The sequence below is a fragment of the Alligator mississippiensis genome, chromosome 6 (assembly GCF_030867095.1).
Source record: "Alligator mississippiensis isolate rAllMis1 chromosome 6, rAllMis1, whole genome shotgun sequence".
Classification (NCBI taxonomy): domain Eukaryota; kingdom Metazoa; phylum Chordata; order Crocodylia; family Alligatoridae; genus Alligator; species Alligator mississippiensis.
The window spans coordinates 27,841,761-27,864,090 of NC_081829.1; the positions used below are offsets into that span (position 1 = coordinate 27,841,761).

General features: G+C 43.4%; 1 protein-coding gene and 2 pseudogenes across 5 annotated transcripts in view; all 3 read left to right on the plus strand.

Moving 5' to 3' along the window:
- SAMD8 (sterile alpha motif domain containing 8) overlaps nt 1–22,330 on the plus strand; it is a 76,197-nt gene that overhangs the window by 4,137 nt on the left and 49,730 nt on the right. For all 5 annotated transcript variants that reach the window (XM_006267388.4, XM_059729747.1, XM_019497209.2 and 2 more), the window contains one exon: nt 20,558–21,150. In XM_006267388.4, coding sequence (XP_006267450.1) covers nt 20,573–21,150 — 578 coding nt within the window. In that variant the 5' untranslated portion in view covers nt 20,558–20,572. The remainder of the gene's footprint in view (nt 1–20,557; nt 21,151–22,330) is intronic.
- LOC132251143 (rho GTPase-activating protein 21-like) lies at nt 7,730–8,773 on the plus strand (annotated as a pseudogene).
- On the plus strand, nt 8,771–10,181 carry LOC132251243 (rho GTPase-activating protein 21-like; annotated as a pseudogene).

The following is a 22,330-nucleotide window of genomic DNA, read 5'->3' on the forward strand; positions in this document are numbered from 1 at the left end:
TTCTTTGAAACCAGGGATTATATAAATCAGAGTGCCAAACATACGGGCCACAAGCAAGATGTGGCTCACAGAGCTGGGTCATCCAGCCCAGAGACTTTTGTCCTGACTCAGGTTATGATGTGGGATCTATCAGCCCCAGAAGGCAAACGCTTAGGTGAGACCTGTGGTGCTGGAGCCCCAGCAGCACCATGACCTTTCTGTACTCATGGTGGCAGCCAAGTGTCCATGGGAGAGAGAAGGCCTTGGAGTCCCAGCAGCACCGTGGTACAAGCCCAATACCATGACTTGTTCCTACAGCAGCAGCAGAGTGCCTGCAGTTTTGGTCATCTTCCCACAGTGCTGTTGTGGCCAGGCAAAAGCAGCAGCATGGGAGCCCCATGGATGCTGCCACGTGAACAAGCCTCATTGCTGCTGCAGCTCCAGCCCTATAGCTCTTGCCCTGGGCACTTGGCTGCTACTGCAAGAAAAAGCTGCAGTGCTGCTGCAGCTTTCATCTGGGCACTTGGCTGCAGTCATGAGAACAAACCATGGTGCTACTGAGGCTCTAGTGCTGCATCTCATGCCCAGGCACTTGACTGCTGCCATGAGAACAAGCCATGGTGCTGTTGAAGCTCTGGCGCCACAGCTCTCCAGCTTGGCTGCCAGGCACCCAATGCAAGAGCAGTGGTGCTGGAGTCTCAACAGCACTGTGGGAAGAAGTCCAGCCCCATGGTTTGTTTCTTCAACAGGAACCAACCACTTGGGATGCTGGGCCTCTTCCTGATGGTCTTGGAGCAGGCACTGCATGTACTAGATTTGGCATGAGCAGTAGAGTCTGTGAGCCCAGTTTGGCTCACTGAGCCAGCCCTATACCATTCATCTGCCCCATAGACCAATCCTGCGCCACTTATCCAGCCCACAAGGCAAGATGAGTTTGACGCCCCTGGTGATAAATGATAGCTTAACTCAGCAACCAAAAATAAAGTTATATAAAAAATTGACATGATGATGATATAGCGTGAGCAAAGCATTGCATGCTTGTGCATTTTTAGAAGGTAAATGGGAGATCATATAAGTAGGCTGAGTAAGCCCTTTGCCTGTATAGAACAACTGAAATGAGCGGGAGCTCTGCATGAATTCAGGTATATGTCTATGCAAACTAGCTTGTAGTTCTGAGGCTGAAGTTATTTCATCCACAATGGCAAGAAACTTAGGGGAAACTCAGTGCATTTTTTAGATGTGAAATTAAAAGACTATTTAATATCATACTAGTGTGAGGGAATGATTCTGTAAACCTGTAAAGATCAAATTTTTTATAACAGCCTCTTGTTAGTTGTTCAGTGGTTAAGAGAGTCAGAATGAACAAGCCTGTAATTCTGATTTTCCTGTTATAATTCTGAAATGTAGGTCTGTTTTTGTATACAACCAAGTACAACAGTTCTTTAACCTGGTTGTGGCATGCAGAATAATGTTTAACCATTAGGGTACATTCAGGGGATCCCTTTCTTTCCTTTTATTTTAATATAATAAATATTTAAAATAGGAAAAAGCCCACAGTTGCTCACCAAACTAGAAAGATCAAGTCTTGCATAATAAGAATTTGAAGGAGTAAGGGAGGAAATGAATAAAATAACCTTTTACTTGAGAGGCTCCGCTGTTGCTAACAAGCAGAATACAGATAATTTTTCCCTTTCCTTTGTCTCGCCTTATTTTGCTTATGGTAGAGAAGGACATAAAGTGTACTTTGTATATTGTCAGAACAGAAGGACTCAAAACTGAAGTAGCAAAACCAGTCCTGCCCTGTTTGCTTATGTTATCTTGAAGTAGGAAAAAAATAATTGGTGCCTAAATAGTTCTTGTCAGAGTGACATACAAATATTAATAGAGCAGTACAGTAAGATTTTAACAACTGCAATAGTGCTCTGATACAGTAAGTGTAGCGCTTGATTAGTTGGCTTTAAAGTCAGTACCTCGAGTGAGGATGAAAAATGTTTTGTTGGTTAGGTTAGAGGTTGAGATTTTCAGTGTTTGCAGGAGCACCATATCACCTATTTGGATTAATGAGGTGTAAAGATAAAGTACCAGTTAGTGTACGGTTCAGCTTACTGCAAAACATAATCATGTTTTTACTGATTCTGAAGCCAACTTACATGTGAATAATTTCCTACTGTTTGCTTGCAGTAGGGATATGCAAACAATCTAAACAAAAAATCTTTCTAAACATAAGGAATTTGATATGTAGATTAGCAGAATAAATGATAAAATAGTTTAACATCTGTTGAGGGAACTTACTTTTTTCTTTCCACTTCAAAATCTAGAACAAAAGATCAGTTACACTACTAGATACAAGCTTGCTTATCTTTTCTTTATAATTATGGCTGACAGTGCTGTGTGCTGTCTGAATGGCATTTTGTGGTAACGATAGCAGCAAAATACTCATAAGAGAAAGTGTGCGTGACTTTACACTTGATATGAGTTGATCTTTAAGGTACCACCCTGATCTGCCTTTTATGTAAGAATGGGTGTCAAATAATTATTTTTCTTTTCTTCCGTTTCCAATTTAAAGTAACCAATATACTACCATTGATTATAGTTTTATTTACAATGTCACATATAGCTATAACAATTTAGTTGCATGTTATATTGATTATGCAAGAATAGACTTCTAGATTTTACAAGATGTGTGGTTTCATTTTAGAGTTGGGATAAGGATTAGCTCCTTGCATTAGTGAGCATTCTCCAAAAAGAAGGAAACCATTATTACAGGCTCACTAATCTTGTAGAGAAGGCTTCAAACTAGGTTCACCAGGGGATGGAGACAAAAGCCGAACTAAGTAAAGAGCCAAAGGACATGCATAAAAATTGAGTAGAGGGAATAGCAGGAGCCCAGTGTTCTTCGAGAGAAAAGAGTTAGTATATAAACATTTCAGATAACTGACTGACTAATGTGAGAAGCATGTGGAATAAACAGGAAGAATTGGAGGTGCTAGTACAATTGTGGAATTGGGATTAGGGATGTGGCGAGATATACATGTGACTGGAGTACTGTTATGTATGGGTATAACAAAGGATAGGCAGGGGGGAAAAGGGAAGGAATTTGTGTGTATATACAAAGGAGATGTATGTGTATTCCGAAGTGCAGTACAGATGTCATGGTGAGTGTCTCCAGTAAACCACCAAAGCAGGAGAAAGAGGTGTACAAGGATTTCTTTAAACACCTAACAGAACTTTCCAAATCACAGGACCTGGTTCTCATGGTGTACTTCAATAACCATAACATCTGCTACGAGGGGAACACAGAAGTCCTCAAGTAGTCCAGGAAATTCTTAGAGTGTTGGGGATAACTTTTTGGCACAGGTGATAAAAAGTCCAGCTATGCAGAGGAGCTCTTCTCAATTGGCTGGTCACAAATTGGGAGGAATTTGTTGTGAAAGTGAGGGTGGAAGATAACTTGGGTGACAGTGACCATGAAATGGTGGAGTTCAAGATACTAAGGCAGGGGTGGGCAAAATGGCGGATCTGGCCAGTGGCTGGACTCCATTTCCCAGAAGCCCCTCTCTGGATCGATGCAGCCGGTTTCCATGGAGACCTCAGAAGCGGTGGGGCCATGACAGTGCGGGACTAGGGTTTCCATGGAGACCGGTCCCAGCAGTGCTGGCAGGGCACGTGGCTGGGCAGGGAGCTGCTCTGGGTCTGGGGCTGGGATCTTACAGTGGTGACAGAATGGTCGGGAGCCAGGGCAGAGCCATGACCTGCTCCCTGCATGCCCCTGCCTGGGGCATGCGGGCAGCAGATGGCAGTTCTGCCCCACCTCCGTCACCGCCACAAGATCCCAGCCCTGAAGCAGCTCCCCGCCCAGCTGCACATCCTGCCAGTGCTGCTGGGGCCAGTCTCCATGGAACCCTGGCCCTGCACTATCATAGCACTGCTGCTGCTGGGGTCTCCATGGAAACCGGTAGCAGCAATGGTGGGCAGAGGCTGCTGGGAAATGGAGTCTACTGCAGGCCCGATCTGGCCCTGCAGGACTTTGCCTGCCCCTGCCCTAAAGACAGGAAAGAGAGAGAGCAGCAGAATAAAGATACTGGACTTCAGAAAAGTCTTTAATGAACTCAGGGAGTTGGTATATGTGCGCGCCGGGTCTGACCCCAGGTCGCTTACGTCGCTCTGCACGCGGGCTGTGGCCAGCAGCCCGGGCAGGCCGGATCGGAGAGGGCGGGCGCCGAGCTAGAATTAGGCACAGACACGTAACGGTTGATTTTAAGATTGTTTTACTTACACCGAGATGGTCGTGGTGTAGGCTGAGAACTTGCTTGAGTTGCGGTTACAACAAAAAACACGAACACACGTGGAGGTTGCAAGGCTCCACGCAGACAGAACACGACAAACTCCGGATGTCCAGGACAAGCGCGCATTAAACTCGTTGTTACGTCTTATAGTAGGCTCTGTTCGAAGACGGGAAGAGGTGGGCGGTGGATCAGGCCGCCGAACTCCTCTGAGTGACACACAGGGTTTCTATTACCCTGCCGCGCACACCCAAAGTCCCCACGAGATGGATGCGGAGTCCTCTTCGGCTTGGGCGGAAACTGCTCAAGCCTCTTATACGGCTAGCAGGCCAATCGCTAGCCGCCACGTGTGAATAATTTAGAACTAGCCAATTGCAGGGCACGAATTTGCATACGACGAGCGAGAAACCTTTGCACTGTGCATTTCTGTGCTGCAAAGGAAATGCACCCTGCAAAGATCGCTGCAAAGTGGCGGGAAAACTTCCCTGCACGCGGGTTCTCTGCGCAGCAGAACTCCTCCATGCAACGAAGCTGTATACCCACGGGGATGATTCTTAGTGCCGAAGCACACACAAAAAAAAAAATCAGACCTTTGGGTCGTGACAGTATACAGGATTCCTTGGCAAACAAGTCTGATGGGGAGGGAAGGAAAGAGCCCAGGAGAGAGGGCTGTGCTTTTAGGAGCTGGCATTAAGGGTAAAGGAGCAAACTATCCTGTTGTGATAAAAGAATGGGAAGTGCAATAGGAGGTCAGCCTCACTAAACAGAGATTTCAGTGAGTTGAAACGCAACAGAGTGTAAAATTGTCACATTACCAGAAGGAATTTAAAAGGATTACATAGACATGCAGGAAGAAAATCAGGAAGACCAAGCCACAATTTGTGATGCAACTGGCAAGGGCCTTAAAAGGCAATTAAAAAGGATACCACAAGTATGTCAGAAGTAAGCGAAAGACCAAAGGAAGTGTAGGACCTTTACTGAATGCAGAAGGCAATCTGTTTACAGATTATGGAGAGAAGCTTGAAATATATAATGCCTTTTTTGACTTCAGTCTTCCCAAATACAGTTAGTTACCAGAAGATGAGCTCAGTTGGTAGTGAAGATATGAAAGAAATGGTAATTAACTCTGCCACTGCTTCCCCACTGCCAACCCCACAGAGCCATGTCCTTTCAGTCCACAGGTGTTCCTCAGTGGTTTGGAAATTTGGCAGTGGGGGAGCAGTGGCAGAATTAATTATTACTGCTAGCTGTTCCTGATCACCTTGTTTTCCTCTAGGGCAGGGGTAGGCAAAGTCCAGCCTGTGGTGGACTCCATTTCACAGCAGCCCCTACCCACATCGCTGTGGCCAGTTTCAATGGAGCCCCCAGGAGCGGTGGAGCCAGGGTCTCTACGGATACTGGCCCAAGCAGCACTGGCAGGGTCTGCAACTGGGTGGGTTGCTGTTCTGGGGCTGAGATCTTGTGGTGGTGACAACATGGGCTGGAGCTGAGGCAGAGCTGTGATCTGCTGCCCACATGTTGCAGGCAGGGATGAGTGGGCAGCAGATCTCAGCTCTGCCTTGGCTCTGGACCATGCTGTCATCACGACAAAATCCTGGCCCCGGACCCAGCCCCGGAACAGCTCCCTGCTCAGCTGTGTGGCCTGCCAGCACTGCTGGGGCTGGTCTCCATAGAAGCCCTGGCTTCATACTCTCTCAGCCCCTGGGTCTCCATGGAAACTGGCCACAGCAACATGGTCAGGGGCTGCTGGGAAATGGAGTCCGGCTGCCAGCTGAATCCACCATTTTGCCCAACTCTGCTCTAGGGGATTCATAATTGACTTCTTACGGACCTGGTCCATGATCTTTCCAGATATCTGACTGGTCTGTAATTTGCCAGATCTTTCACCTTCCCTTTCTTAAAGGTAGGCACTGTGGAGCAAGTAATCAAGGAATCTATTGTGAATCCCCTAGAGGAAAACAAGGTGATCAGGAACAGTCAGTATGAATTCACCCAGAGCAAGATGCCTGATCAACTTGATTTTTTTCTTTGGTAAGGCCACAGGCTCTGTGGATATGGGGAGAACAGTACATTTGATATACCTTGACTTTAGTAAGGCTCTTGGCACAGTCTCCTACAACATGTTCTTTAGTAAGCTAAGAAAGTTATGACTAGAGCAGCTGCAATATCACTGAAAAATATTTTGCCCGTATTCTTGTTTGCTTGCTATATTTGAAGTCTTTGGGAACACTGGCATAGACGAGTCTGTTGCAGGGAATTCTTGCACGCAGATGTCTTAGCAAATCGGTATAGTTGGGATAACCTTTTCCAGGATTGAAGTAGGGGGGAAGAGGGAGAAGGCCTTTATAATGGATTTTTAGGATGATTTCCTTCCTTATTGCTTCAAACAGACACACATTCAGTTTCTGATGGGCTGAAATGTTGAAGATGATCTGAAACTCAAGCCTTAATAATATTAAGTGTTTAAAGCAGTATGAGGCTTGCTTCCTGAAAACTAAAATTCCTTTGAAGGCATTTTCCCCAAAGATATCTAAATCAAATTTACAATTGCATTTCTACTGGCTATACATTAGTTCTACTCAATGAAAATGCCCTGAAAAAGTTTTCCAGTGACCTTCATACTTTAGCATATAGTGAAATCCTTTCTGATAGTGAACAAAAGGTTTATTTTTACGTGAAATTATTCTATCACAGAACTGTTACGGTGTGATTATATTGTGGGTGAGTTCTCACAGTTTAGAAGAATAATAATTTCAGTTTAGCTAGTATCGATTTTAAAACACAAAGTCTAATGTTTTTTAAAAAGCGCTTAATATGACTTAAGTGCATTTCCTAAAGAATTATATCAGTAGAACTAGCACTCTGATTACATCTGTACTGTTTTGCGGGTGAATTCACCAACCATATAAGATGCTAACCATAGTTCTTAAACATTTATATACCTTTTTTCTGTGAAATCATAACAGCATAAACTCCATGTGCATGCTAATCACCAGCTATATGCAATGTAACAACTTTATAAAAAATATAGCCACTTTAACAAAATAGTATAGTGATGTATTAAGGGAAGGGGTTTTCAGTAGATGCAGGAATACATCGTAGATGGAAAATTTTGCTGTCAGGAGGAGGAGAACTGAAGTCTGTCTCAAAGTGTTTTTTGGAAATGGAAGGCTGTCAGTCACTATTTAGCATTTAAAAGGCATGAAAACAAGTTTTCCTAAAGCGGAAGCTGATCTTCATGGAATAAAATCTTAAACTGGAAATGGGAACAAACCTGATAAAAAGCTTTTATAGGGCAGCAGAAACAGGATATAAGCGCAGTGCGGAACACCACCACCCACCTGCTGGAGTGCATAGTGCACACATGTCACAGTCACTGACTCACAGTAAGAATTCTGGAATCTTGAAGGTATTGATGAACTTTGAACAAACGTTGTCAGGCTCCTAACTGATGTCTGTTAATAGAGATGTTCCTGGCTGAAGATAGGATAATGTTTGGCGTGGATTAAGGCTATACAGGAAAATAGCAGCTTAAATACTGAGGATACCAGTGTCACTAGAGCAGACCTCATTAGGCAAAGGATTGAAGATTATAGAACCATGCTGACTTCTTCCAGAAGAAGAACAGAGACTTCTCCCAAAACACCTCCTCAGAGTCTTAAATATTAGACGGACTCTTCTTAGCAGCATACTTGAACAAAGGACACAGAGTTGGCATCCTCCCAAAGAGGAGTCTGAAAGGAAGCTTCTTACTAGAGGAAAAACCTACTGAGAGACAAAGGAACAAGGCATAAAAGCATTCTAAGGATTATGAGGAAAACCATTGAGAAGAAGTCATATGCTGGAGGAACCTTTGGTGTTAGATTTGATGTCTGTCCCCAGCCCAAATCAATTAATATAGTCCACTGGTAGCTGATCTATACTGAAAACTGGCTCAAGAAAGAGGTGTTGAATACACTGGAAATAATGTTGTTCTTAAGCATGCAAGAAAAACTTAACAAAGGGAAGACTGACATTGATGTTCATGATGATAAATGGTGAGATGTGAATGTGATGAGCAGTTTACTGAAATTCTTCTTTAGAAAACTACCAGAGCCTTTCTTGACTGATGACAAGTGTGTAGATTTCATAGATGCTAAGAGAAAGGAATATCCTGTGCATTGCAGTGGCTGAAAATGCTAAAATGGCTGATTCACAACTTAAATTTAGTGTTTCATAAAGATATTCAGGTTCTCCCTGCACATCTGAAGACACTAGCAGAAAACTCAACCCCTCCCCCTCCCTACCCCCCCAAAAAAAACCCCAACAACCACCAGGGCTGTTCCGGGGAGGGGAGAGGGGGGAAATCAGGGCGACCACCCCGGGCCCCGCACTTTGGGGGGCTCCATGGAGCCAGGCAGAGTGGCCATGCAACTTTGCGCCGCTGCCGCCAGTTTCAAATTGCGCCACTGGCTCTGCTGCCGATGACAGCAGCTTCTTCACATCCAGGGTGTGTGGGATTGGGGTAGGGGCAGGGCCCCGCACAAGCTGATTTGCCCTGGGCCCTGCTAGGGTCAGCTCTGACAACAACAAAAACCAGCAAGAAGGACCCAAAAAACCTGGCAATAGTATTTGGTCCAGCTTTTGTGTGGTCATCACATAATAGTGCACATAGTTAGGCAACATGCCACAGCAGTACCAAATTTTAGAAATACTTATCCAAAAAAAGATTTGCTTTTCCCAGAAGACAATGCTGAAACCCCTCCTACAGCAATTCAGGGGGAAAACTCTATAGAATCTCAGCCAGTGCTAAGCAGATAAATTAATTACCAACATTGGAAGAGCAGGAGTATCTCCTGGAGATGTATCGGATTCAACTACTAGTGACTTATCTAAATCTAAAGGTGCTGGGGGATCTGACAAAAATCAGAATAGCAAGGAATTGCTCATGTCTTCCATCTTGGCAGTAGCCAGTTGCAATCAAAAGAAAACGAGAAGCCACCACCAGGCAGCGCAGAAGATGAAATTGGATGCGTTTCTCAAGAAGGAACCACTGTCCTTTCACAGTGTTTTGAAATGATAAAAAAAGGACACAACTAAAGGGGAATGTAGAAAAAGGAAGAGATGTGTGAGGGAGAAAACAGAACAACAGTGGAAAAAAGATAAATGCTGAGAAGCACCAAAATAAGTCAGGAAAGAATGTCCCATTAGAGGCATCTTCAGCACCTTGCCACCAAAAGCACACAATTGCCTAATCTCAGCTGTCAGGTAACCATACAAAAAGATTGCTGCAAAATACCTGTTCCACAAGCTACTTCTCAGTCTGAGGAGACAGTCCCTGACTGACACTTCCTCCCAGGCTTCCCGGCACTGGTTCTCCTATAAAACGGTAGCCAGCCCTGAAATTAAATGCATTGAGTTTGTAGCACAGTTCTGGCATCTTGGGTTACTCAAGTACTTGCTCCCCTGCATACCTGGGTTCCAACATGCTGAGCTTTGAAGTGCAGTTGGTGACAGAAAGCAAGGGAGGACCAGGCTGATGATGACCAAAGTGAAACAGACAGTGAAAATGGTCTGCCTGTCTTTGCTACAAGTTCTGCTGCTGAAAGGCTTTTGAGGGGAAGAATAAAAAAAGGGGTATAGACAAGTTGGAAGAACTCTGAACAAAGCGAAGTGAGTTGTACTGATGGACTATATTTCCCACAATCACATTAAATGTGATAAGCTCTCCCATTCTATGCATCTCCCTAGAACAAAATAGATGATGACGAATTCGGGAGATGCTGGGGATGAAGGTGAGTTGCCCACTGTGACCAAAATGTTTGACGTGATGAAAAAAGGAAGATCGACTAGCAGTTTAACTACATCAACTAGAAGTGAAACTAGTAATAAGAGCCTACACTGAGACTTAAAATAACAGGCTGTTTGTATGTTCTTTAGTTAAGAATGCTAAGGCATATGCATCTTAAGTCATTCCCTTGAGGTGGGAAGGAGAATAACTAGAAATGTTTTCTTTTTCTCAAGGAAGGAGGAAATTACTTTAGAACTGAAGCGTAGGTAATACAGCAATAAATATAATAAGTAAATAATGTGAACAATTATATTTAATATTAATCTTTATTATGGTGTGGTAGCTTGTAGTAGCCATGAAAACTTTTTTTTTTTCTTTACACATATTGGAGTACATGACTGGACCATTTCTAAGATCTTCTATACTCTGTAAATAGTCTGGTCCATTGAATGTAAAGATCCTGTCAGAAGAGTATGAATCTGGCCATAATAGACAGATACTCAGAATACTTAAGACTATTGTCTTGGTTTAAAAATCTTACTTTTAACATAGCCATATGTGTATTGAATGCAGAAATTGAAGTTCTTTGGGTTGAAGTGCTTTAGTTTAGGCACCTCAAAACAAGATGACACCTATTACTGATTAGCTAAACCATGAATAAAACCCATGTTGTTGTACAGGAAACAGGGACCATGTAGTCTCATCATTTCTAGCAGGACCCTTGTTTAAAATGCTTCATTTTGTGTCCTCTTTAATAAATGACATTATTTTCATAACACTGCTGCATCTTTTTTAACAAGCATGTAGTACAGTGTATAATTTAAATAATTTTCCAGGTAATGTAGTCACGCTGTATGGAAGCTTACATAATTAAAACATCCATTAGTTTCTTCATAAGCAACATTAATTTTACAGTGCAAATGATAAATAGTATAAAAGTTAATTTTAGTGGAATTTGTTTGGTGATTTGAGGGAAAACACTGTTTTCTTTACCAATGGGGAAAAGATTTCTTCATCTACTGGGCAAGCTTTTTAAATCTTGAATATTCAACAAGCACAGAATGTATGTAAAATAGTCCAAATTTACACAGTGCAATGATCCCACATTTAGACCTTCTGTCATTTGTGGGAAACATGATGTTTTCTTTTGAGGTGCTGTGCCTGAGGAAACTGCCAGGAGTTTAAAATGTTTTAACCCACTGTGTTTAATAGGCTATGAATGTACCCTTTTTAAGGGGTAGAACATCCCCAACTGCCATCCAGTTCCTTCTTACTGCCCATGACAATAGGAACAACTTCAGTGTCTTCCCAGTTATGGTATTCTCTCTACTCTTAAACAGTTTTTGGTGTAGTTAGTATGTAGGGCTGTGCGAAGCTTCAGTAACCAATTAAATTCGAAGGAGATTCAGCAGCTGAATCTCCAAATCAAATTGGGAGACCCATTAAAAGGTCTGAATCGAATCGAAAGCATTCAAATCGATTCAGAGATTCGGAAAGCAGGCTTGCAGGAAACAGAAACTGAGAAGAGGTGGGGAAAACTGCTCTGATATTGACATCTGTAGCTGGCCAGTGACTGTGATCTTTCTCTGAGTTTCCTTCCAGTCACAGTGCTCTGGGGAAGGGATGTAGAGACAACATATAAAGCTGTGTCTGAAGTGATCTGTTTATGTGCCTTTTGTGAGCTGTGTCTGTCTTGCAGTAGCAGCAACATCTGAAAGGTAGCACTTCACCAGTCTCCTAGATAAAAGAACTCATGGACTCAATATATATTGACATTGGATTTATGACACACTAAAACGTGCCTGACATCTGACTCCCCAAATACCTCTCCACTTTTACCTATACAAAGACTGTATACTGCGAAATGTATGATTTGAAATCTTTCTCAAAATATACTCTCAAATGAGTTCACTTAAAGCTTTTTCTAAAGAAGAAATGGAAAAATTTATAAGAGGAGTGTCAGACTGATGAAGTTCTCTGGGTTCTGTTCTGCAATAGGTATCAATAAAGCAACACTTAAATCTCACATTAAGGCACAATCTGTCAGAATTTGAGCAACCTTGGTGGCATGTTTGAGTCCCTACACCCAAAATTAGCAAAGCATCTATGTTAAACTGTGGCTGCTTGCCTTAAACAACCACTACTATTTGATACCAGTCTACAGGTCTGATACTTCACCTCTTGATCGAGTATTGCTACAATCCTTGTTTTAGGTAAGTTCCTAGTTCCCATCTCTTAAAGAAATAAACTATTTGCTGTTTAACCAAGAATGATGTACAGCATGTGCAAATACATTAAGCGATCATTCCTCATTCTTTGCATATTTTCTTGCCTAGAGGATGTCCAAAAATCAAATAGACACCTTGTTTCTGGGAAGGCAGAATGAGGAAAAAATGGTTTTCCAACAAATTTGCCAGAGGACGGGGAACTTCAAGACTCTCAAAAAAGAGAGATTGTTAACACGTGTGAATTGAAGAATAATGAACCATTGCCTCTCTCCAGCCTGAAAAGAAAGTTTGCTGATGCTTCTGGGCTATGGCTTTGGGGGCAGGAATCTAAGTGGAGTGCTTCTGTTCTGGGCAGAAAAATCAGCTTCTCTGCTTGACACACCCCAACTGAGGGGAGGGCAGCTGATTTTTGGAGAAAAAGTACATATAGTGTGCAAGAAAATACAGTATGTTAGGGTTTCTTTGGAGATGTTCTCTGCATATGAATTCACTAAACCACACACTGTCCCTAAATCTTGAACATTTTTTATCAGGGTATTGAAGGATCTGAATGGCAATTGGGCATAGTCCATTCTTTTGTATCATCAGGGTAAAAGGGGAGGTGACTTCATGGAGAGTTGCATGTGTGGGTACTGCAGGTTATATGGGGCACATGTCCATCAAGATATCTACATCAAAGAACACCAGTGGCTGTAAAGGTGTAAGTACTCGTTCTTTTATAAATTACGGAAATAAAATCTGATGCTGCCCAACCAAAATATTTTGTATTTGAACTCTTGTTTTCCCAATAGACTAGGGGCAGGCAATTATTTTGGGTGGAGGGCCACTTACTGAGTTTTGGTAAGCCATCAAGGGCCACATAACAGGCAGCCAGGGGCAGATAAATATTAATTTTCTAAATTTGTTAGGGGCCCTGTGGGCCCAATAGAATGGCCTGGTGGGTTGCATCTGGCCCGTGGTCCACATTTTGCCCACCCCTGGTTTAGACTGAGACATACCTGAATGAGACTTTTAAAGTACTAGTAAATTGTAGCCTTTGAAAATTAAAGTTTTGTCTCTGTTTAAAGAGGCATTTTAAATATTTCTTTTTGAAACTGTAAGTAAAGTAAGAATGCTTCAGATAGCATATGTACTTAGTGATTTTCAAGGAAGCTGAATTACTGCATTGTATATCCATTTGTTTGTCACTTTGACAGATGATCTAATTGGTTTGAAATAAGTGCAGTGTTTCTGAAAACCACAGCTTTTAGTCAGGAGGAGAAATGATTTCTGAAAAAAGGATCTATTACTTGAATGCCAAAGAGATGAAAGAAAAACACAGATTGGAGGAAAATACTAGTTTAATTCAAGTGAAAGTCTGATGAGTAATGTATGGCATTGTTAAAATTGGGATATGTTTGGCCATGAAAATGCAGTATATATTCTTTAGTGCTAACATGTTTGTTGCATTATGGGTAGTAAAATTCAGACTTAATGGGGGAACTCTGAGGTTACCGATTATTCATTTGTTATGTAATCTTTATCTTTCAGGGGAAAAGTTACAATTTAAGGTCTTTTTCAAGTGTGTGCGCGCAAAATGTAGGGTAGTTACATATGTTCTTTATGTGCGGGTTCGGGAGCGATCCGGGCCCTTTTGTGCACGCGGGCCGTGGCCAGCAGCCTGGGCACGCGGGGTCGGAGAAGACTGGGGGCGAGCTAGAATTAGTTACGGACGCGTAGTGGTTGATTTGAAGATTATTTACTTACACCCAAGATGGTCGCGGTGTAGGCTGGACATTTTCCAGGTGCAGCTCCGCTTAAATCCTCGTTGGAGGACTACGACAAATCTGTTCTAGCCCCGGAGTTGTCGAAGCTCTGCGGGTTCGGTAATTTCTCTCCTGCGGAGTTGCTGAAGCTCCGTGGGTTCGGTTCGGTTCTCTGGCCCCAGAGTTGTTAAAGCTCCTCGGGTTCGTATCTTTAATATGCAGGAAGGGATACGTCTAGGAATTTATTGGCGACGGGGAGAGGCTAGAGGCTGTTCAGACCTCTGTTGCCTTTTAAGAAATGCGTTGGGTCTGTGAGGATCCGCAGTGCTTAGAGATCTTCACACAGTGTGAAGTCTCCTCCTCCTGGTGTTCGTGGAGTCCTCCAACTTGGGCGGAAACCACACAAGCTTCTTATACAGCTAGCAAGCCAATTGCTAGCCGCCACGTGTGCATGTATTAGAATCGGCCAATAATGTGGCACGAATCTTCATACAAATGGCGGGAACTCCTTTGCACCGTGCATTTCTTGGATGCAAAAGAAATGCACCATGCAAAGAAAGCTACAAATTAGCAGGAAATTCTCCGTTGCACCGGGGTTCTCTTCTGCAGCAGAAAACTCCACCGTGCAAGGAAGCTGCAATTTAGCGGGAAAAATAATTTAGCAGTGCCGAAGCACACACAAACAAAAAATCACAACTTTGGGTTGTGACACTTTATATAAGCTTAAATGAAGTAAATGGATGCTATACAGTTTAAATGGAAAAAATGTTAGGACTATTTTCCTCATTCTGCCTTCCCAGAAACAAGGTGTCTATTTGATTTTTGGACATCCTCTAGGTAAGAAAATATGCAAAGAATGAGGAATGATTGCTTAATGTATTTGCACATGCTGTACATCATTCTTGGTTAAACAGCAAATAGCATCCGGCCCGCAGAGGGGTGCCCTGCTCTGGCCCTCCTCCTGGGAGGTGGTGATGCGGGGTGGTGGCGCTCCGTCCCCATCTGCCCGTCCACGCGTACCCCCTAGGGACTTCCCAAGTTCTCCCGGGGGTACATATGTCCCTGGTTGACAACCCTTATCTTAAGTCATATGAGATCAGAGGCATGTCATCCACTTGAGATCATTCCCTTTACATAAGAGTTGCAGGGAAGATTTGTAGAACTCTTCAGTCTGATTTGCAAAGCATTATTGATTGTATTTGGTAGATCATCAATCAGTTTGGCTTGTCTTTGTAATGGGATTGGACAGGTGAAAAGCTATTTCTGACTTTCCTGGGTATTATGTTTTAACCCTTTCCACCTCCATAGCAAGTGATTGCTTCTCGTGAAGAGCATGCTGTTTGAGAAGCATCTTATCCTTCCTACTCAAGAAAGGTTCTGTTATCTATTGTAGTAAGTTATGCTTCTTAGGAGATGGCTATCCCCCTAATAATTTACAGTTGTCACAAGTTTTACTGTATGTAGATATCCACTGATGCCCTGGTACTTCTTATTCTCCAGGAAAGGAAATAATTTCTGATTTTTTACCTTGGATGAAAAGAAAGTCTTGTAAAAACTTGTTCCTAGAATGCAGTTAAAATAGGTTCAAAATATTTCAACCTTTTAAAGTGAATGAAGAGGGTGGGAGGTAATTTTAATGGGCAGCTGAAATGATCCATTGTACAATAATGTTGATAAATTACTTTACGCAAATATGTAGACATTAGAAAAAGTTAAATGTGCAATTAATTCACTGGTTGTAGCTGGATCTGTTAATGAGAAGACTGTAGGTTTAAGGAAGTTCCGTGATGGATTTGCTACAATTAAATTTGATTAAGAGAGTAACTATTATTTAAATTTTAGTTACACAGATCAGCCTCATAACCCCCAAAGTCAATATGGTCTAATAGTCACACTGAGCACAAATTAATTACTTTTTGCTTTTGGACTAAAAACTCCTGGAGAGAGGTAGTTAACCATGTTGGCCTGAAGTCAGGCAGAGCAGCGTGATACCTTATAGACTAAATTTCATAGAGTTTAGGGCTGGAAGGGACCTCGTAAGATCATCAGGTCCAGCCTCCTGCCCAAGGGGCAGGAAGTCAGTTAGGGTCAAAGGATCCCAGCAAGATAAACGTCTAAATGTTTCTTGAAGGTTTCTTGCTTGCACCACCTCTTGGGGGAGTTTGTTCTAGGTCTTGGGGGCTCATACAGTAAAGAAGTTTTTCCTTATATCCAGCCTGAAATGGTCTTGCAGGAGTTTGTGACGGTTGGACCTTGTCATCCCCTGGGATGCTCTGGTGAACAGGTGTTCCCCCAGATCCTGATGCACACCCCTTATGCACTGATACGAAAGGGTTTCATGACCTCAGGAAGTTTGAGTTTTTTAGACTTGCTGATGTCATGGAACCCTTTCATATCAGTTCCCTGCCCATATCCTGAAGACTGATGTGGAGCCAGGTGACCTGGCCCTATTGTAGAGTGCCAGGTTTCTGCAGAACACAGTTTGAAAACCACAGGACTAAATAACTCAGAGAGGCATAAGCATTTATAAACAATAGTTTACTTTGTCAGACCATTCATAGTATCTAATCAAGTAAGCTGTTGCATACGAAAACTTATTCCTCTCTGAATTAGTCCATAATCACTGTGCCCTGCTTAGAAACTCCAAGTTATGGATTTTGGATACCATGTCATTGGAATCACTGTGGTTGTTCAGTCACATTTTTCTGTTCTTAAATGTTTCTCTGCTCTGCTTCTGTGCAAGACACACACACAGGGGAAATTGCCTGAACACATGTTAGAAACTGTTAACATGCAGTAAGTTGCAGGCCAGAAAAGATCTTGGTGACGTTTAATGCTGCTTGTTGCAATAATAGGTTTTTGGAAAATGTACAAGTGAGATGAAACCTATCATTTCATAAGGATCATTTTATGCAAAAAATACAAAACAACTGCACCCTCAAAAGTTATGTGAAAATGAGGGTGTGTCTACTTTGCAGAACATAGTGCTGCCTAGAGAAACCCATGCAAATTAGTTTGGGAACTGGAAGCAGTATTGCAGCATTATTGTTTGTACTCCTTCTGGGCTAATTTACTTTGAAAAGGAAGGTAAGTTACTTTGGATGGAACTCCCTGCCTACTGGACTGGACTGTTTCTGGTACCCGGTCAGTAAGGTGCTGCATAGTGCAGTGTAGACATACCTTCAGATCTTATCTATACTGTAGTGGCCACTCAGGCTGGACTTTACCAGACTCAGCGCCTGCTTTGGGATGCATACTGTGTGCAGTGCATTCCCAGATATGGCTGGGGTGGATGCCAGGTGCAGCTCGGCCAGACTGTCCTGCACATGGTGCCCATTCTGGCTGCTGCAGGATCCACATCACACAGAGCACAGCACAGGTCCCAGACTAGGTGGAGCAGCCTCTAGATCAGGTATGGTGGGGGAAGGGAGGGCCTGTGGACCTGATCTGGCCTGCTGACCGGCCCTGGGCCTTGTGCACTGCGGGGCCAGATGAGTTTGGCATCCCTGCTATAGAGCCTCTGCTGCTGTGGCTACTTCAACAGATCTCCGAATGCTGGTGTTCCCAAACGGTAGTACACATTAGGGCTGCACGGAACTTTGGCAGCCGCTTTCTTTTGAAGGTGTTTCAGCCCGTTTTGGCGCCCAAAACACCGAATCCGAAACAAAATGGAAGGCTCTGAAATGAAACCATCCAAAATGTTTCAGAAAATTTCAGAGTTTTGGAGCTGGGCTTGCAGGGAAACAGAACTAAGAAGGGGGGGACGGGACTGTTCTGATATTGACATCTGTAGCTGGCCAATGTCTGTGATCTGTCCCTGAGGTCCCTTCCAATCCCAGTGCTCTGGGGGAGGGATGGCAGCCTGCTGTCATCCCGCGCGCAGATCCGGGTGCCTGCACCATCTAGGAAGAGTCTGGCACAACCCTGCAGCCCTCCTGGGGGGCGAGGACCCCCGGATCTGTGCGCAGGAAGACAGCATGCTGCCGCTGCTAGCTAGTGCCAGCACCTGAGTCTGCTTGGCGCAGCCTGTGCCGAGTGCCAGAAAGAACCCGGTGCGGGCATTGGTCCCAGCTAGCACTGGCAACCTGCTGTCATCCTGCGTACAGATACAGGGGGCCCGCACCCCCTGGAAGGAGTCTAGCACAGCCCCGCAGCCCTCCCAGGGGATGCAGGCCCTCGGATCTGCGTGTGGTATAACAGCATGCTGCCAGCAAGTAATACAGGTTTTGCTTTGAACAGTTTGAGATGCAGTGTCACAGGAACTCCTGCACCTATCTCCTTGAAACTTGGTAGATTTAATGCCCTTAGAAGGGGCTACCATCCCTGCAATTTACATCCAAATCAGGCAAGAAATGACAAAGTTATAGGCATTTTAGTGATTCCACATGATAGTCTATGGCCAAATCACGGAAACAGCGTAGAAATTCCAAAACGGATTCGGCCGAATCGAAATGGAACAGTGATCCGAAACACTGAAATGAATCGCTGTCCCTCCAAAATGACTAGATCCAAAACCAAATCGAAACATAGCCCTTTCGCACAACCCTAGTACGTATACCCCTGGGAGTACACAAGGAATCTCTGGAGGATACATGGGAGAAATTGTGTAATAGCGGATTTTACTTTCATTATAATTATAGTTGGCATTTAAGGGGTTAAAATATAAAATGTATGCTGATAGGGTATGTAGGCATCTGGTAAATCTGGAAAGGGGAATGCAATAAGAAAAAGCTTGGGAACCTTGGCCCTAGTGTAAATGCAGAATATGGCAGTGAAGTTCCTCTGCTTACTATAGCTACACAACCTTCCTGAACAGCATAAGCCAAGCTGACAAAAATGCTCTTCAAACACTCTTCTGGGAGTGTAACTGTGCCCAGAGCAGGGGTTCTGGCAGCATTGCTCTTTTAAGTATGGATGTTGTTTTTCCAGAGAGCTAGCTGATAAAGCAATGCTGGCAATATTTTGTAATTCATTAGTGTTGATGTGCATTTCCCTTCTCCCATTGACTGTGGGAGGAAAAAGCTGAACCATGAATTTAGCAGATTAGCGTTCTGTTTCTGTAATAATGAAACTATTTAAATTGCTGCTTTTTTCTTGTTGAAAATAACATACTGAATGATCTAGTACTTCACTAATGTGTTAGATAAATAGATAAGTATATTGCCAGTATTTTTTTTCTTTTGCTTCAGTTTGTCACAGTTTTTAAAATTAACAAACTTATAGCTCTTGTTTATATACGTAACAAGTGAGGAATGACTAGACAATTGGGGCACATCCACACGTGCGGGCACGTGTGCTTGCAGCAACTCAAATAGGAGTGGCACAAATTTGAATCATGGATGTTTCCCTCAGCGCACGTGCCCAGACATGCACTTTGGTGTGGGGCAAGTTGTGCCACTTGGGGCAAAATAATCCTGCCCAGCTCCTCTCGGATCTGCAGCCAGGGGGAGCTAGAGCCTGTGCGATTTACCACAAGCAGCACTGGGTGGAGCTGCGCTGCCCTGTGCTGTCGTGGGGTGTCTTTGCTAGGAGGGCCCCCAGTGCCCTGATGGGTTGCTGCTGTGAGCAGGGGCTGTGGGCTGTGGGGGGGGGGCAGGCGGGGGACCCACCCTTCCCCCACACCCCTACAGCCCCTGCGCCAGTCTCCCCCACCCCCAGTCCCTTACCTTTACTTACCTGGGACAGAGCTGGAGTCCATACAGGCAGCACCGCTCCAGGCTGCTCCGTACATGGAGGCAGTGTGCTTCAGCAATGGGGTAAGGGGCAGCCGTAGAGATGCTCTGGCTGACTACCAGAGCATCTCTTTGGAGGACCCAAGCCTCTGGTTGCCTCAGGGTACAGTCCTGGACTGTGTTCTGCCCTGGGTTTTTCACCTGGGTTTTATTTTGATACCTCGATAACTGCTTTGAGATGCGGCAAGAGGCATGTGCAGACTCGTCTGAACACGCCTGTAGTGTCTATGAGAGAGATCAGGACAGAAATAGTGGTGCAGTGTAGGTCAGGGCTGATGGTTAAGTGGTGATGTTATGTTGGGTAAGTGCATAGTGACAGGGTTTTGCTTTTTATCTTTTAGTTTTACATAGCTTTGGAATTGCATCCTGCAGAAAAGTGCTACGTTGAAATCGGGATGTAAACAACTTTTCTGTTAAGCCCAACAGAAAACAAGTCCAACTTACCCATTCTAAAGCCTCTTCTGAGAGAATGATACAGCTCTTTGTGAAAACAAAGGGTGGAGTAAGGAATAATTATCTTGTTTCAGAATAGGATTCGAGATTAAAACCACTTTGATTTTAGGTAAGGGTCTTCCATATGGGTTTAATTTGATATAAATTTACAGTCAATTTAAATTTTTAGTTGATTTGGATTACCTTTACCAAGTGTGCTTGGGTAGACAAGACAGGTTCACTGGAAGAACAATGTTTCTAATATGTTCATATGAAGCACTTAAGAACATTCAGTGCAGAGAACAAGTATGCACAAATTAATTCTTCAAGAATGTTTTTTGACACTAATCGCTCTTTTCAGTGTATAACTTATGTATTTTATTGGCAGGCGGAGAGTAAGACAATGGCAGGCAACAATCAGCTTTGCATTAGACGTTGGACTACCAAGAATGTAGCCAAATGGCTGAGGGAAGAAGGCTTCTGCGAGTATGTGGACATCTTGTGCAATAGGCACAGATTGGATGGAATTACATTATTAACTCTGACTGAATATGATTTACGATCACCTCCTCTGGAAATCAAAGTCTTAGGGGATATCAAAAGGCTCATGTTATCTATACGCAAATTGCAAAAACAGCATTTTGATGTTTTAGAAGAGTTGGGTTACAGTAGTGACAGTCACATTGGAACAATTTCTCCTACTGTTGGCTCCCTTCAGGGTACGGATTGGTTTTGTAATGGTGAAGTACCACGGGATTGTGATGAACCAGTTACTGACTTAAATGGTGATCAGTATCAATACACAAATGGAAAAAGCAAACAGCAAACCCGGAGACTGGACCCAGAATACTGGAAGACTATTTTAAGTTGTGTTTATGTTTTCATAGTGTTTGGCTTTACATCATTTGTCATGGTTATAGTACATGAACGAGTACCTGACATGCAAACATATCCACCACTACCAGACATATTTTTAGACAGGTAAGTTCTTTAAACTACTTGATGGGATTAAAACAAATGCTTACATTTGTGTAGAATAACAGATTTTCAGTATTTTTTCCATTTTATAAGGTACAATGTTTCTGAATGTAAAATGGCCTGTTCTCTAGCTTGTAATGTGCTGCAGTGCCCGAGAAGTTTAAAATAAAGTTAGGAAAAGAAATTGAATGGTTGATGAGTACTGCTGTCACTACTACACAATTGATATTTTAAAAGGAGGCTGTAGGGATCAGTTCTGTGATCTTAGATAACCATTTATTTATAAAGTATATAGTACAGGATTTGACTTATCTTTCTCAGGCTGCAAATTAAATTGAATAGTAACTTTCTTCTTGTAGGTGACACAAGCAGTATGTCCAAGCAAAGACAAAGTAGTAGCAGAAAGAACTTCCATTAACTTGAGGTCCAGAATCTCTTTCCACCCCTTACACTGATTTAGAGGTCATGTTTTAAAGAACTAAACCTACTGCGCTGCTCTTTCCTATGGTGCTGCACTTCCCCTTTTGCTCCATGCCAGGAAATTGAATTGAATTCTTGCTAGTGTTTCACAAATGAGGACTGCAAATTGTCACAGAGTCCCGCCAAGGAGGCACATGCTGTCCTGACCTTGTTCAAGACTGTCATGGCCTTGTTCGGTCTCAGAGAGTAGCCCTGAACCCAGCCCAGGTATGGCTTTTAGAGTAGGGGTGGAAGTCCTTGCTCCTTCACACTCAGAGGCCCTAGCCTTCGTTCCTTGCCCTCTAGTTTTCCACAGCCCTGACTCAAGCCAGCATCCAGTTCTACCCCTGAGAGAGAGATTTGACCTCTTCTTGGGGAGAACAAGTGCACTCAAAGTTCCAAGCAGCAAATGCGTAGCTCTGCCTCAATAAAGCCATTTATAGGGAGAAAGGCCACCCAGCTGTAGATTCTGTGACCCTCCCTCCAGCCAAAGGCCAAGCAGTTCCTGTCTTTTATTATAATTTATATGGTCAGAGCACCTTCAAAGACTGCTCTACTTCTGAGCTCCAGAGCTGTTGTACTGTTTCCTGTGTTACTTCAGACTCTCCCCGCTGGGAACTGACACCTTCCTTGTCCAGCAGATTCTCTTATTATCATGCTTATGTCTCTCTCCCTTGAACACTGCTTGGGTATTACCTGCAATCTTCACCTTTTGTCAACAAAA